The sequence below is a fragment of the Macaca fascicularis genome, chromosome 2, assembly GCF_037993035.2.
Source record: "Macaca fascicularis isolate 582-1 chromosome 2, T2T-MFA8v1.1".
NCBI lineage: Eukaryota > Metazoa > Chordata > Mammalia > Primates > Cercopithecidae > Macaca > Macaca fascicularis.
In genome coordinates this window covers 3,483,626-3,500,118 of record NC_088376.1, presented here as the reverse complement: position 1 = coordinate 3,500,118, position 16,493 = coordinate 3,483,626, and the positions used below count along the sequence as shown (strand labels likewise).

At 50.6% G+C, this 16,493-nt stretch overlaps 1 protein-coding gene and 1 long non-coding RNA gene across 15 annotated transcripts in view; one reads left to right on the top strand and one right to left on the bottom strand.

Annotated features, from left to right (window-relative positions):
- XXYLT1 (xyloside xylosyltransferase 1) overlaps positions 1 to 16,493 on the bottom strand; it is a 196,281-nt gene that overhangs the window by 75,061 nt on the left and 104,727 nt on the right. For 8 of the 14 annotated variants that reach the window (XR_012430553.1, XM_005545341.5, XM_074030739.1 and 5 more), the window contains exon 3: positions 7,045 to 7,177. Coding sequence is in view for 9 of the 14 variants with exons in the window: in XM_005545341.5 (XP_005545398.1) it covers positions 7,045 to 7,177 (133 nt within the window). In the remaining 5 variants the exon portion in view is untranslated. Of the gene's footprint in view, positions 1 to 7,044; positions 7,178 to 16,061; positions 16,267 to 16,493 lie in introns of all 14 variants that reach the window. The other 6 variants (XR_012430554.1, XR_012430556.1, XR_012430557.1 and 3 more) reach the window with 1 other exon arrangement.
- The window catches only part of LOC135969585 (uncharacterized), a 305,912-nt gene continuing 303,629 nt past the window's right edge, over positions 14,211 to 16,493 (top strand). Inside the window, exon 1 of the long non-coding RNA XR_010584843.2 lies at positions 14,211 to 14,340. This is a non-coding gene — a long non-coding RNA (uncharacterized lncRNA). The remainder of the gene's footprint in view (positions 14,341 to 16,493) is intronic.

Below are 16,493 nucleotides of genomic sequence, written 5' to 3'. Positions count from 1 at the left end.
CAACGTTTAACAAAGAAGGCTGACTTAGGTATAAGGATGGCCAAGACACACTGTTAAGTGAACAAAAAAAGACGTACAAAGGTATATAGAGTTCATTTACATATACACACACACACACCGATAAAAGTAAAGAAAATTTCTGGAAAACTAATAACCTCCATATGCTATTTAACATAAAAATGTATCACTTTTTAATGATGAGTTTTAGATAATAATTGTTTTCATCCGATGGGAGGGCAAAAGGAGGAAAGGACATAGTCGGCTTGAAAATGAGATAAATCTCTCCATGGGCCAGAAATGGAACAGAAACCATATGGGAGATCAGGGCTAGAGCCATGGGTGGAACCTGGAAGCAAGCAGAGGGCCAGACGTTCACCCTCTGCGCAGCGTAGCAGGGACCAAAACACTCCAGGCATGGGGAAGGCAGAAGGCAGGCTCATGCGTGAAACAGGGAATGGGGGCTGCCTCGGGCATAGTCCTCTGTCTCTCCCCCGTCCTTGTCCCTTCCCCAGCGCCATCCATGTCCCTTCCTCTGCTGCAACTACACTGCAATCTACATTCGTCCCTCCCCCCATCTTTGATCCCCTGCTTTCCAATATTCTCTGGGATATTAAAATGTTCTTCCACTATTGCGGACTAGTTATTTTCTCTTTGTAATACCGTCTGTTTTGCAAATACCTTACATTGTTTAGGGTGAAGCCATAAAAACTGGTCTGTATAGATAAGACGCTATTAATAAATTTAAGATGGTAATTTCTGCAGACAGGGGAAGGAGGGGAACACAGCACCAACACCCCAGCTGGCTGCGAGGAAGCTAGGAGAGAACGTATCCAGCCTTTTTGTCTTCCATAATGGGAGGCAGGCTTCTATGGCAGAGAATTCCACAATTCTAGGAAGGGGGTTTAGACGCTGAGAAGCCAAAAGATTAGCAATAATTTTGCTCAGGGGTCAGCAGCCCCAGTTGTACATATAAGGAAATTGAGGCTGAGGTTAAGGGACTTTCCTAGGTTCACAGAACTTATCAGTGGCCAAGCTGGGACTGGGGATAACGTTGTCACCACCACCCAGGAGTGCTGTTCTGTGCTAGGTACTATAAATACATTATCTGATTCAATTCCCCTCAACTCTGCCACATATAGTGTTATAATCTCCATTTCTCAGCTAAAGAGACTAAGGCTCAGAGAGGTCAAGAGACTTGCCCAAGGTCACACAGCAACTGAGTGGCAGAGGTGGTCAGTCCACATCCTCCCTTCTTCCCTCTGTGCTGGTGCCCACTCTCTCCCCAGCACTCCCCTGGGAGCCCAGCACCAGTGCCTGGAGTGGGATGATGCAGCCTGCGGAGAATCTTTCCTTCCGAGCAAGCGTCTGGAAGAAGCCGAGGCTGGCACAGCACCGGCAGCAAATAAAACCATGTGACCTAAAAAGGTGAACGAGTGGACACGATTCAAATACTTAACACAAAAGCGAATTCCCGCCTGGTGGCACATTATCAGCAGCTGACAGGAATAGCCTGCCGCTTCCTCCTCAGGGTGGGCCTGGGCTCACACAGCACACAGCCGGCCCGCAGAGCCCGGGGAGAAGAAAAGTGGAAGCCTGTGACCAACAAGCTCCCATTCAGAGGATCCTCAGACGGCCAGCTCCGCAAAGTGACCATAACGCAGGGCCGCAGCCCACATACACACACACTCACACACGCGCACACTCTCTCACACTCTCTCTATCACTCCAGCTTCAGCAGGAGCCCTGAGGCCTGAAGCCAGGGCCTGACGAGGCCTCCTGGTCCCAGTGGCCTCCCCGAATGACCAGGCCACGGTTTGGCTTCCTAACTCCTGCAGAGTGGTGACCTCAAGCCTGGAGCCTCACAGAGACCTTGAGGGCTGCCTCCCACCCCCTCCCTCTCTCACCCTGGTTTCCCTGCAAGCTCCACTTCCGTACCCTTTGTTCCTGTTCACTCCAGCATCTTGTAGGAGAGCCAGATCACCTGCTGCTGCTAAAAAGGGAAGTTTTACAATCGTGGGTAGAGGTGGGCAGCCAGATTTAGGAAAAAAGCGGGATATCTGTTAAAATTTAAATTTCAGGGTCGGGTGTGGTGACTCATACCTGTAACCTCAGCATTTTGGGAGGCCGAGGCGGGTGGATCACCTGAGGTCAGGAGTTCGAGACCAGCCTGGCCAACATGGCTACTAATAATACAAAAATTAGTCAGGAGTGGTGGCTCGTGCCTATAGTCCCAGCTTCTTGGGAGGCTGAGGCAGGAGAATTTCTTGAACCCGGGAGGCGGTGGCTGCAGTGAGCCAAGGTGTGCCACTGCGCTCCAGCCTGGGCAGCAGAGAGAGACTCTGTCTTTAAAAAATAATAAAATAATAAAATTTTAAAAAATTTAAATTTCAGATAAACAATAAACAATTATTTAGTATAAGTACGTCCCGTGCAATATTTAGGACATATTTACCACACAAAACACTTATTTGTTATTTATGTGAAGCTCCATTTAACTGGGTGCCCTGTATTTTAACTGGCAACCTCATATGCCTGGGGGAGGGACTGAGTAGGAGGAGTCCGGAGGAACAAAGCGTCTGGTGAAGAAAACACAGAGGAGTGAAGATTAAGGGAGGGAGGGAGGGAGGGAGGGAGGGAGGGAGGGGAAATGCTCTTTCATGAGGGTCCCTCTTACAACAGAAACTTCCACTGTGACTTCATTTGAGTTCTCCAGTAATTCTGTGTGTTAGAGATATTTATCCGCTTTCAGACAAAACAAAGAGGGTCAGAGAACCCAGTGACTCGCCAAGTGTCAGATGGGAATTCACTTCTGAGTACGACCCGATGCTGGTTCCTCCACATCAAGCTTCTTCACCTGCTGGCGCACCTTTATAATGGTTATCGGCTGCACACAAACAGGGCACAGCAGTTTACTTTTCTAATACTTTCATAAGGAAACAAATTCAAAATGGCGCATCTTTACAAAATACAGTCGCCTTTTAGATTCTCCTCTTGGCCACTTATCCCAACTAAACACATCAGCACTGAGGACCTGTCCAGGGGTTTAGCTCCTGAGGAAGAGACAGAGAAAAGGTCAGAGAAAGGAAGGGCGACGTTCCGCCCGAGATGACGACGGCACTATGATCTGCAGATGGGGAAGGTCACGGGATGCTGGACGCAACAGAATCTCAACAGGGACCCAAGAGAGAAAGGCTTCTCTCTCCCTGCACTAATATCCCATGATCCCCGTGTCCCTTTCCAGAAAATACTGTCAGTCCCATGGGTCTAGGATTACAAAATCCTGTAAGATTTATACAGAAAATATAAAAATTGGGGGTGGGGGGTGGGGATTGTGAAACAATGTGAAAAAAACTATTTGTCAAATGGACAATGGGGAATAACTTCTCCTCCCCCACCTCCTCCAAGCTTCTAACATTCATGGCACACAACACAGGGGAGACTGCCATAAAAAAATGACTTAAAATGTGCGATTTTGAGGTAAAATAACTATGGGACAAGTGACTGTAAAAATGACACAGCTGGGAAGATCCAAATCTGTTCTTGCTCAGCAAGTTTCCAGGTCAAAATGTGCCTGCTTACCTAGTCAAGATTTGGTTTCGTGCTGTTTTGTTTTTAAATTTTCCTTTCATATAGATGCTAGCATGTTCTTCTTAAAATAAAACGTTTGTCCCCCTCACTCTCCTCTCTGGGGAGACAGACCCGTTGGTGGTCAGAGCCCACTGCCAGTTCCATCAAAGTCCCAGGCAGGGGTAAGAGGCCACCTCTGTGGGAGGCAGTCTGACGGCCGGGCTGCGGATCCCCCAAAACAGCAACGGCCGAGCCCAGGGGCTCAGACTGCCTGCTCAAGAGAGAGGCTGGCTGCCCTGTTCCTGCTTCCTCTCTCCCCTTCCATTCCCATCCTCTTCCTTCTCTCAGCCTCCCCACCCGAGCCCCACTGCCAGCCAGGTGAACACTCCAAAGCAGCAGACAACTAACGCTGGATCTCCCAGGTCCCCAGAGCTCCCCAGTCTTCTGAAGAAGACTGAAGAAGGCAAAAACCACGCTCAATTCCCTGTCGACCAGCCAGTACCAAGCCATTCCCAGCCCCAGCATGAGACTGCAAATGTTACCAGGCAATTCCCCAGAGCCAGCGGGGCACACGGCAGTGCAGGGCAGTCATCTGCAGACTCAGTTCCAGAGACTAAAGGTCTCTCGAAGCATTTCAGCTGAGGGGTGGACAGAGGCAGCACGTAAAGGAGTGTAAGTCTCTGTTGATGTTTGAGGGCCCCGGCCCTGCAAACGGCATTCTTCGGACTCTGCGGCAGCGGAGTCTCATCGTTATCATAACATAATGAACATTAAAGATGCTCAAGGTTAGAAAAACTCGGTTTCATTTTGAATCTCAAATCTTTCAGAGCTTTCTTTCGGGAAGTCCAGACAATTAAACTGATTTTAAGACGCACTGTTTATAAAATCCTAGATCTACAGAAAACACAAATTCTGGCCCATCCTGTCTAAGCATGATGGGGTTTCCAAGTTTCCACTTATATGACGTGAGAAGATTCCAAAGCAGACCTTGAAGGCACTGGAGCTGTAACTGCATTTAATACTCAGCCCAGTTTAAATATCCCATGATATCAGTTCTTTCTGATCCCTAAAGAGCTCACCAGCAGACAGGTAACTTCCAGACAGAGGCAGGACAATGAGGGTCCAAAGGGCTGTGACCCTCAGTGCCAGAGCCAAGGAAGGGGGGACTTAGAGCTCAGCTCTTCTCCTTCTCAGGTAGGGGAACAAAGGCCCAAGGAGGCAGAGCTGGGACTAGTATCTAGGGCTTGGGGCTCTGAGGCTCCCTCTGTTGTTACAGTAGGTAGCTAGTCAGACACGAGCAGGGCAGGAGAGGGCTCCACCACCACCAGGAATGTTAGGTGACCGTCAGCTGATGGTCAGGCAGTTGTAAACTGTCGCTCTAAAGTGATAATTGGTTGCAGCCAGTGCCAGGGAAAGGCAGGGTCCCAACAGATAGAAAGAACCTGAAACTGATGACCAGCAGCTTCCTGGTAAGATCTCAGGAGCTGGGCACGTGGGCTCAAGCATGGGCACTAGGAGGCAAAATGGTGGCCCCTTGTCTAGGAAGGCTGGACTGGTCAGGGAAGAACGGCTTCAGGGAGTGTGTGCACAACCTCAGTAAGCACACCTGGCAGGCCACCCTCAGGGAAGAACCACGGGAGGAGTAACGCACACCCAAGAACCACGCCACTGTGTAAGACTCCAAGTCGAAAGTCACACAGCACGTTCGATCTCCCAAGTCACCCACTGGCCCTCTCCCAAGCGTACTTTCTTTCCTTTCATTCCTGGTCTAGAGCTTTTTCATACACTTTGGGTCCTGCTCTAAAACTTGCCTTGGTCTCTCACTCTGCCTGAGGCCCCTCCATCAAATTCTTTCTTCTGAGGAGGCAGGAAGTGAGGGTGCTGCAGACCCCCATATGGCTTCACCGCTGTGAACACTATCACCTCCCTCTGTTGGATCAAGGGCCCCAGCAGAAGATCTTCCCGGGAAAGAAGGGAGGGGGAAGAAGGTGGGGAGTCTTCTACAGTTAAGATGGCAGATGTTTGCCCAAACCCTCTCCTCTTAAGTCGCCAACCCCTGACCTCAGAGGGAGAGGCCTACCCAGTGACTCTGGGGCAACACGTGAGAGGATTATATAAGGGAGAAAAGTCCACACGGCCCAAGGAGTTATCAGCTCATTCAGGGGCCTTGCAGGAATTTCCTGTTATGTGATCTGGGTCATGCAAATAGCCACAACCAAGCTGAAGCTGCGTCTTCACCCCTCCCTCTGAGGGAAACACAGGCTCCTGACTCACTGGTGGCCTGTACTCTGCAGCTCTCCAACGACTGGGCCTCCCTCCAGGAGGGTCTGCAGGGAGCCAGCATCATGGTGTGCACTGAGAACAAAGAGCGGGGCCTGCCTGCGGGACGGCGAACTCCAGCTCTTTCCGTGCAAACTCGGGCAGCTCTGCTCTGGGTGCACTGTCGCTCTACCCGCTGGAGAAACAGCCAGCAACGTGGAACTCTCAGACCCAGGGCCACGGGCCTGGTTTGCTTTAATCAAAACCCGCCTCAGCTGTTCCTTTCCTTTTTTTTTTTTTATTTTTTAATTGTAAGATGTAGAACAAGAACATACAAAAAAGGGCACGCAAACATGAAGCCAAACACCCAAGCGAGGAAATAAGACCTTGCGGCTCTCCAGAGCCAACCGAGCCCCACCTCCCCCACCGCCCGCCACGCAGGCTCTGGGAGGCATCGCCCCCTTGGCTCTCCTTTCCCATTCTCCGCGCCTGCGCGTTCATCCCTAAAGCCTCCAGGTTAGTTTTGCTCTCATCGCGCAGAGCCGTTCCCTTTTTTGCCGTGGCTGTATAGCACTCCATTGAACGAATGCGTTTCATTTATCCGTTCCGCTAAGTAGCACGTTTCAGTCGTTTTCAGTTTTGGCTACTACAAATAGCGCTACAGTGACTGTTCGAGAACGGTTCTCAGGTCCTGGAGTTTCTCCACGACACACGCTTGACAACCAAACGCGGCATCCCCTGGAACGTGCTTCTTCGTGCTGACGACTGACGCCAGTCTGTGTTCCAACGCTGCGCCGCCCTCCCGCCCTACAAGACCACCAGTCCACCCACTCTGCTCGTGGAGAATAGGGGTCACTGGTGACTCAGGGGCCAAGAAAGCCCAGTTGGTCACTAGAAGGGAAGTTAAATCTTCCTCCGTAAGACAAAGCCCAAGGTTTTAAAATTCTGAACCTAACCAGATCCAACAACCAAACAACTGGGCTTTTCCGAAGAAAAAGGCCACAAACTCCGCCAAAATAACGAGGTAGCACCTACGGCTTGGGACAGACCCACCTGCCCATACTGTCAACTGTAAGCAACAAGCACAAATGTGTGCCCGAGACACCAAGTGCAGAAGGATGGGACGCCAGTAAATCCCCGTCTGCCATGGGTGGCAGAACAGAGAGGGTGGAGGGCGGGGAGGGTCGCGGAGGTGGCCCCCCCGCAGTCATGACGCACCTGTAAACCGGCTGCATCTCCCGGGCTAGGCCAATGATGGCGCCTGGCAGGAAACTGTCAAATTCCTCAAACAACTCCCGGATGTTGGTCTTAAACTTCAGGTCTAGGTCCAGCTGAATGAGCCGCAGGATCTCTGAGGGAAAGAGAAAAGGACAATGAGACACAGGCATACCTCCCGGGAGGCTCGGCCACGGACAGAAAACGACGCGGAGGGCAGAGACAAGGGCACTGGACTCTTACTGTTGTCAGTGAATGATGCAAAGTTACCGCTGGAACAAAAGGCCTTTCATCTACCAGCAACCCCTCCGCACTATTAGTCTTCACAAACGACTGCCATGTCTTTTCTTCCAACTGCAGACATCCATTTTGCTTAAAACTAGGCGACCACACACTCCAGCGTCAGCCTGCTGTCCTGATGTGACTGTTAACTGTGCACCATTTCACTCTCAAAAGTATCTCATTTGGATGATACCTTATGTGGACGCCCTACTTCCCTACATAAAACTCAAAGCGGGCCAGGCACGGTGGCTCACGCCTGTAATCCCAGCACTCTGGGAGGCCAAGGTGGGTGGATCACGAGGTCAGGAGTCCGAGACCAGCCTGACCAATATTGTGAAACCCCGTCTCTACTAAAAATACAAAAATTAGCTGGGCGTGATGGCAGGCACCTGTAATTCCCGCTACTCAGTAGGCTGAGGGAGGAGAATTGCTTGAACTCAGGAGGCAGAGGTTGCAGTGAGCTGAGATTGTGCCACTGCACTCCAGCCTGGGCAACAGAGCAAGACACCATCTCAAAAAAAAAGAAAAAAAACACTCAAAGTGTCCAGGTGTTTCCTCTTTGGAGCACAGGTGGTAAATGACCCACACAAGACAGAGGTAAAAAACATTATGGCCTCAGGCCTTTATCAGCGCGTTCTGCAAACCCAGATGTGTGTCAAGTGAAGCTGCTGACAGAGCGAAACAGCTGAATGATCTCAGATACCACTCTGTTTTTAATCTACTGCCTAAAAGACAGGATGAGCCCAAATTCTTCAATGTCACAATCACCTGGCACCTAAGAGCTGCCTGCTTCCATGGCCTCCAGATGACTCCAGGCTAGACGTGCAGGAGGAGGCACTGGTGAAGGTCCTTCCCCCATCCTTCACCCAGCCCAGCCTGACCGGGATTCTAGGTGTTGTGCCGGGCACCAGGCTGACCAGGACCCTGCCCTCAAGAGAGACACGTGGGTTGCAAAAAATAGAGGGAGAGGCCAGTGCGGAAGCCTGAAATCGAAGAGTGGCTGTGGGAGGTCCAAAGAGTGGGGGCACGGGGTTCAGTGATGAAGTGGTGAGAGCAAGTTCCTGGTACGCAGCCTGGGAATCAGAACACATGAGTGCAACTTGAATCCAGTTCTGCTGCTGATTGAGCCTGTGACCCAGGGAAAGTTACTTCTCCAAACCTCAGCTATTCCATTGCTAAAATGGGGAGGCTCTCCTGTGCCTTGTGTGGGAAATAGCTTATGGACAGTGTTACAGGGACCCTAGTGACTTGAGGAACAGAATTCTGGAGCAGAGCACCACACTGGCCAAATGTAGAATTTATGGGAAGGCAATTTAAGGAATTTGGGATAATTTTGCTGTAACTGAAGAAACTCCTGATGGGAGGAACAGCCATGCATTTAGTCAGCCTGTCAATCATCACATCGAAAGCCCACCACCTGCTACAGGTGCTCTCTCTTTCAAGGCCATCTAAACCCTTCTTATTCTGCAAGAAGCAGTCTAAACACCCCAGACAGGCCCTGCAGGAGTCATGGCTTCCTGCTCTGTGCTCCCCACACGGCTGCCTCTGGTCACGGCCACCTGCACACCGGTCTCCTTGAGAATGGGAATGTGCTGGGAGGGCGGGGCTCAGGACCATCAGATGCTTCTGGATGAGCGTCTTAATCTTGTCTTCATATACCCGTCAGTAAACCTCAGCACTTCCCCTGCACTTTAGGGACCAGCTGGGAGTAAACCCAGAAACGTCCTACGTAGGCCTAAGACACCGGAATCTGAGCTGCTTCGATGTTATTTACAACTCCTCCTTCCTAAAGCACCTTCCAGGAAGGGCTAGCTTCAAGTTGGTAACACTTCACCAGGTGAGCTCCACTGACTAGGAGGGAGACAGGCAGCAACTCCAGCACAATGTGACCCCTTCACACCCATGTAGAACGACTGAGATGGGAGGCCACGCCCTTCTATTCCCAGAGGCCAGCAGGCCCCTGAGCAGCCTGCCCTGTCGTGCAGGCACCTGTCCAGGAGGTTAGCCCCTTTATGTAATTATGAAATAAGGCGCCAGGTTGTAAATGTCACTGTTGAAGAGAAAGATGCTTCCTAGGAATGCTGGAATTCATTAGGATGAGGTTTCTAAAGGGGCCTGTTCCTCTGGCCTCTGGTCCTTAATGTAGCCGTGTCTCCGTGGGAAATACGTGGGGGCAAGAGGGTTACACAGAACACTGAAGGCATTGTGAGGACAGAATGAGACTGATCCATGGAAGCGACATCACAGAGAAGATGCTGGTTGGAGGAGAGCTGAAATGACAGCAGTAGGCCCACCGAAATGTAAGGAATACATGACTGAGATAACTGCCCCCAATGCCAGGAAGACATGAAACCTGTAAATCATGAGGAAAAATGTCTGAGAAAAAGGAAGACTAGACATCTACAAGACTCACAAGAACGGCCAGCACCCCAGGCTGGCTGAATGTCCACCACGTCCAAACCTTTAGAAAATACAACAAAAAGAATGATCTAGCATGGCAGATCTGAAAAGCCTGGTTATAACTGAGGCACCTCTACCCATTTTACAGATGAGGAAACTGAGGCCCAAAAAGAGAGACCTGTCAGGCATTACACTCAAGCTAGGTGGCAAAGCTGATCTCAGAACCCAGGTCTCCCGACTCCCTAGCTAATGCTCTTGTGTTTATTAGCCCCATCACCTCCAACCCACTCCCAACACGGGCCATAAACTCCTAGAGAACACAGAGCATTGTGTAATGGACCAAAGGGTGTGCACAAGACTAAACGGGCACCCAACACAACTAGCTCGCGGAGTATCTGCATCACCCCGTGAAAATATCAGCAAGAAGACGAGTGAGTACAAGCTAAAGGTGTAGCTTTCAAGACCTCCAAGACCCTGTCACCACCATCGCCGCCACAGCCCTGGCAGCACTCCTCAGGAGCTCCTGGCTGTCCAGGAGACTGCCTTCAGGGCTGAGAACACCTACGCCTTCTGCATGGGTCTGAGGCCTGGCTGGCGGCCGATACCTCTGTACAGTTACACCAGAGAGGGCCACATGCACGGCCCCAGTACCAGCTGGGAGATTTTCAAACCAACATTCCCAAGGGGATGTGCAGCTGGAATTGGCGGTAGTGGATCTCACATCCAACAGGAACTTGGGTCGCTTCTGAGCCAGACGTTTCTCTGCCGAAGCGCTCTTCTCCATCTCCCTCCCAGTACATGGCTTGGGCCAACTCAGCTCATCATCAGCATCCAATTAAACCAGCCACAAGCATGTCATCTGACCATGGGTGGAATTATAACCCAGAGTGAGTAATTAATGATACCCAAAAATAAACAACAAAAGGAAAAAAAATTCCAGAAGAAAAAAAACGTGAGCCTTCTGTCCTCTCCTTTGCCTTCTCCTATCCCCGGAAGCAATTCTTGGCAGACACATCTTAACACACAAAAAGCAACATGCAACAAAATAGATCAAGAAATGGTGCAAAGAAAAGACATGCTCAGGTAAGCACAGTGCCTACCATCCTGGGAAACACAACAGGCCTTCAGGGAGGGGCAGGTGAACCATGCAAGCACCTCCTCTGTCTTTCTGTTTTGAAAAGGCCTCAGAGATTTGCAGAGATAAATATTTATAACACTTTAGAGGGCTTTCACTGCAGAGCGTCAGCCCAAATTCCACTAACTGGGAGAGGGTTTAGGGAGAAGGGGAAATTATGACAGCATTAAGCTATGTGACTCCAGCGTCATGAGGCTGGGGACCTGGAAGCAGCTGCCTGGAAAGGGAGCTCATTTTCCCATTGTCCACTTTGAAATATTGCAGCAATATGCCACCTGCCTTATCATACTCTGGTGTTTTTAAATCGCTGTTCAGTAGCACCTCTGGCCAGCGGGAGCCAAAGGGCAACTGAAAGGGGTGGAGACTTCCCCTAACAGTGAGAGGATCCTGACCCCAGAGGAGGTGTTTTGAGGCCCATGGGACAGGACGGTTCCCCTGTGCTCCATCAGCCAGACCAGGCTGGCTTCCCGCACTGCAGGGTCTGAGCATGTGGTAGAGGGTCTGAGCATGTGGTAGAGGGTCTGAGCATGTGACAGAGGGTCTGAGCATGTGACAGAGGGTCTGAGCATGTGGCAGAGGGTCTGAGCATGTGACAGGGTCTGAGCATGTGGTAGAGGGTCTGAGCATGTGGTAGAGGGTCTGAGCATGTGACAGAGGGTCTGAGCATGTGACAGGGTCTGAGCATGTGGTAGAGGGTCTGAGCATGTGACAGAGGGTCTGAGCATGTGACAGGGTCTGAGCATGTGGTAGAGGGTCTGAGCATGTGGTAGAGGGTCTGAGCATGTGACAGAGGGTCTGAGCATGTGACAGGGTCTGAGCATGTGGTAGAGGGTCTGAGCATGTGGCAGAGGGTCTGAGCATGTGACAGGGTCTGAGCATGTGGTAGAGGGTCTGAGCATGTGGTAGAGGGTCTGAGCATGTGACAGAGGGTCTGAGCATGTGACAGGGTCTGAGCATGTGGTAGAGGGTCTGAGCATGTGGTAGAGGGTCTGAGCATGTGGCAGAGGGTCTGAGCATGTGACAGGGTCTGAGCATGTGGTAGAGGGTCTGAGCATGTGGTAGAGGGTCTGAGCATGTGACAGAGGGTCTGAGCATGTGACAGGGTCTGAGCATGTGGTAGAGGGTCTGAGCATGTGGCAGAGGGTCTGAGCATGTGACAGGGTCTGAGCATGTGGTAGAGGGTCTGAGCATGTGGTAGAGGGTCTGAGCATGTGACAGAGGGTCTGAGCATGTGACAGGGTCTGAGCATGTGGTAGAGGGTCTGAGCATGTGGTAGAGGGTCTGAGCATGTGGCAGAGGGTCTGAGCATGTGACAGGGTCTGAGCATGTGGTAGAGGGTCTGAGCATGTGGTAGAGGGTCTGAGCATGTGGCAGAGGGTCTGAGCATGTGACAGGGTCTGAGCATGTGGTAGAGGGTCTGAGCATGTGGTAGAGGGTCTGAGCATGTGACAGAGGGTCTGAGCATGTGACAGAGGGTCTGAGCATGTGGTAGAGGGTCTGAGCATGTGACAGAGGGTCTGAGCATGTGACAGAGGGTCTGAGCATGTGGTAGAGGGTCTGAGCATGTGGTAGAGGGTCTGAGCATGTGGTAGAGGGTCTGAGCATGTGGTAGAGGGCCTGCCCCCGCGACACACAGACCCAGGCTGTGTCCCCAACAGGATGTGTGGTTGGAATTGGCAGTGGTGGATCTCACATCCAACAGAAACTTGGGTCGCTTCTGAGCGGGACATTTCTCTGTCAAAGCGCTCTTCTCCATCTCCCTCCCAGTACAAGGCCCGGCCACAGGGCAGTTGGCTCACTATAGGAACAGGGGCTATGAAGGAAGAAAGGGAACATGCCAAGGGTCCCAGGCCTTGGGCACAGATCCTAGGGGCTCCCCCAGCCTGACCAAATGTTCACCCTCTAGGAGCAGGGAAAGGATGTCTGTGTGCCAGGCCCTGGGAAGGCTTTGCATGGACTCAGCCCATGAACCTCCATCATGCCTCCTCGAGGTGGCTGTTAGTATCTTCCAGTTTCAGATGAGGAATCTGGTGCTCAGAGAGTTTCAGTAATTTAAGACAACTCAGCAAAAAAGGCTCCGGGTGGAGAGCAATTACAGATTTGCCTCACTCGATAGTTTGCTTGATCCACCGCACATTTCTGAGAAAAGCCTTCAGACATCTCTGAAGTCCCTTTTAAAGTCCTATTGTCTTTATGAGCCAGAAATGCTTCCACATCAAGAGTGAAGACAGCAGACAACTCCAGGTCATCTCTGTACAGTGGCTGGGGCTTCATGGACAGAACCCCCAATCACAACCACCTCCCGCAAGACCCTCATCTCCAAAAAGCGTGAAGACTATTGGGATTCCCTTTCATTGACAGGGACCAATAGAGAAACTTCTGGAAGAAAGGGTTTTATGCCACAAAAGTTGAAAAGAAGCTTTTTGGCCGGGCGCGGTGGCTCACGCCTGTAATCCCAGCACTTTGGGAGGCCGAGGCGGGCGGATCACAAGGTCAGGAGATCGAGACCACGGTGAAACCCCGTCTCTACTAAAAATACAAAAAATTAGCCGGGCGTGGTTGTGGGTGCCTGTAGTCCCAGCTACTCGGGAGGCTGAGGCAGGAGAATGGCGTGAACCCGGGAGGCGGAGCTTGCAGTGAGCCGAGATCGCGCCACTGCACTCCAGCCTGGGCGACAGAGCGAGACTCCGTCTCAAAAAAAAAAAAAAAAAAAAAGAAAAGAAGCTTTTAATGACAATAGCCAACTTGTATCAATGCATTATACTCACTGAATCATCTAAATACTCTATGAGATACATATATATAAAATATAATATATAATATATATAATATATATAAAATATATATATATATATTTTTTTGAGATGGAGTCTCACTCTGTTGCCCTGGCTGGGGTGTAATGGCGCAATCTTGGCTCATTGCAACCCCCGCCTCCCGGGTTCAAGCAATTCTTCTGCCTCAGCCTCCTGAGTAGCTGGGACTACAGGCGCACGCCACTACACCCGGCTAATTTTTGTATTTTTAGTAGAGACAGGGTTTCACCATGTTGTCCAGGCTGGTCTTGAACTCCTGAACTCAGGTGATCCGCCTGCCTTGGCCTCCCCAAGTGCTAGGATTACAGGTGTGAGCCACCACACCCGGCCCTGAGATTAACGTTATTTCTATTTGGCTGGGTGTGGTGGCTGATGCCTGTAATCCCAGCACTTTGGGAGACTGAGGCAAGAGGATCACTTGAGCTCAGGAATCCGAGGCTGCAGTGAGCTGTGTCCGCACCACTGTGCTCCAGCCTGGGTGACAGAATGAGGCCCTGTCTCAAAAAAAAAAAAAAAAAAAGGCCGGGCGCGGTGGCTCAAGCCTGTAATCCCAGCACTTTGGGAGGCCGAGACGGGCGGATCACAAGGTCAGGAGATCGAGACCATCCTGGTTAACACGGTGAAACCCCGTCTCTACTAAAAAATACAAAAAAAAACTAGCCAGGCGAGGTGGCGGCGCCTGTAGTCCCAGCTACTCGGGAGGCTGAGGCAGGAGAATGGCGTAAACCCGGGAGGCGGAGCTTGCAGTGAGCTGAGATCCGGCCACTGCACTCCAGCCTGGGCGACAGAGCGAGACTCCGTCTCAAAAAAAAAAAAAAAAAATTCCCTTTGACAAATGAGGAAATCGAGAAGTATAATAATCCAAGATCACGCAGCTGGTCAGTGGTAGGGCTCGAAACCCCAAGCCTGTTGGGCCCGACAGCCTGGTGCCTGCTCTTCACTGCCCACGTGGCCCTGCCTTCCGAGCTCCTGGGCGGCCAGGATACCGCCAGAGCTCAGCTTTGCAGGCTCTGCTCAGACAGGAAGGCCCTGACTCTCACTGTGCTAATCTCTGTTTTCCACATTAGCAGCCTGCCCCTCCTCGGATGGTGCGGGGGAGAAAGGAAACAGAGTTCATAGAGTGATTTATGCAACCTGTTAGCAGCTCTGGTAAAAGGTTTTGGGTCCAGGAAATTGCAATGAATAACCACAGCCAGTTGCATATATTCGCTGTACAACAAACTTTCTTCCAGCCTTACTCGCCCCCTCAAAACGAAGCATGAAAAACAGCGTGAGCTACGGCTCAGCCATGGCGTTGTTTATGACGCCCAGCTCCTGTTCTGTGGACCAAACAAATTATCATGAGAAGACACAGTTTCTGCTTCAGCAACAGTGTAACATGAGTCTCCTTCCTCCTCCTCAGCACCTTCTCCGAAGAGGTATAAATCATATCCTTTAGGACAGGACAGAATTTATTTTGAACTTGGCTGAAAAATTTGGGGGACTTATGTAAGACAGCACGTATGACACCCAATGTAAGTTTCCCTCTCACTTCTATTGCCAGTATGAAGTGATAGCGCACGCTACGGATTGATGTCGTTCAACACACAGGGGAAACGGAATCTGAGATCTGAAAATCTTCCATGTCTATGGTATGGATGTCCACGGTTCCTGCTGGCCTTTCCATAGTTTACATCTCTCTAGTGTCTGCTATAACCACTTTGTTTGTTTGTTTTTGTCTCCAAAAGCTTAAATTCTTTCCTATTTGAGGTAGGAACACATTTGGACTCTGTTCACAACAGTTAGACTGACGGTGCTTGGTCTTCCTTCTTCGCTAACGGGCTTTTTTTCAGAGACCCCCAGGGGTGGAAGCTGTAGAAAGCAATCCTTTTTGGATAGAATTATCAGGTGTTTTCTGAAAATAATGATACAGATACCACTGGTTGCCCAAACTGTCACAGTGCAACTTTCCAAATTCTCCATTTTGAGATTCTTTATCAGAATTATGGGCTCTTGTTACTAATCTCATCTTCCAACCGCTCTCTCCCTCTTGAGTGGCATTTGAGCCCATGCCACCTTACGGATTCAGTCTAAAACTAGGTAAACTAACAAAGGTTCCATCCTGCTGCCTGCAGCTCCTCATCCCCACACTGTCCCCTGACACCTGCTCCTGCCCTTGGCCCTGCATCCTGTCAGGGCCTGTACACTGCAGCCTTGCCCCTTCCATTGATTCATATGGCAATGACAATGACAGGACTAATTCCTTATATTTCTACGGCATGTTGTAATGTTCGAAGTGCATTCCCAGCCCATAAAACTCTTTCCCATGCTTTACTCACTGAATCCTTACAGCAACCCTAGGGGGCAGGTGCATCCATGTGGATTGGGTTCAACTGCATAACACAAAATACCTCTAGTAGCAACGGTTTCAACACAGAGAAGAGCATGACTAAGCCATCCACGGAGGGCACGGCTGCTCCATGAAGTCATCAAAGACGCAGACGACCTCTGCTTTTCTCCTTTGTTATCCTTGATCTCATTTCCATCCTCAAGGTACTTCATGGTGCAAGACGGGGGCTGCTCGGGCTCTAGCCAACTTGGTTGCATTCCAGGCAACTGAAAGGACCAAAGAGAGAGGACACCCTGACCTTGCGTCCTGCAATGAGGCAGACTCTTTAAGCATCTTTCCTGGAAGTCTTTAACGTTTCTTCTCATATCTCACTACACACAATTTAGTCACATGGTCACACTTAGCTACAAGGAAAGCTATGAAACGCATTCTTTCATGGGCATAAGGTTACCCCCAGATAAATGGGATTCGGTTGTAAATTAAAAAGGAGAGA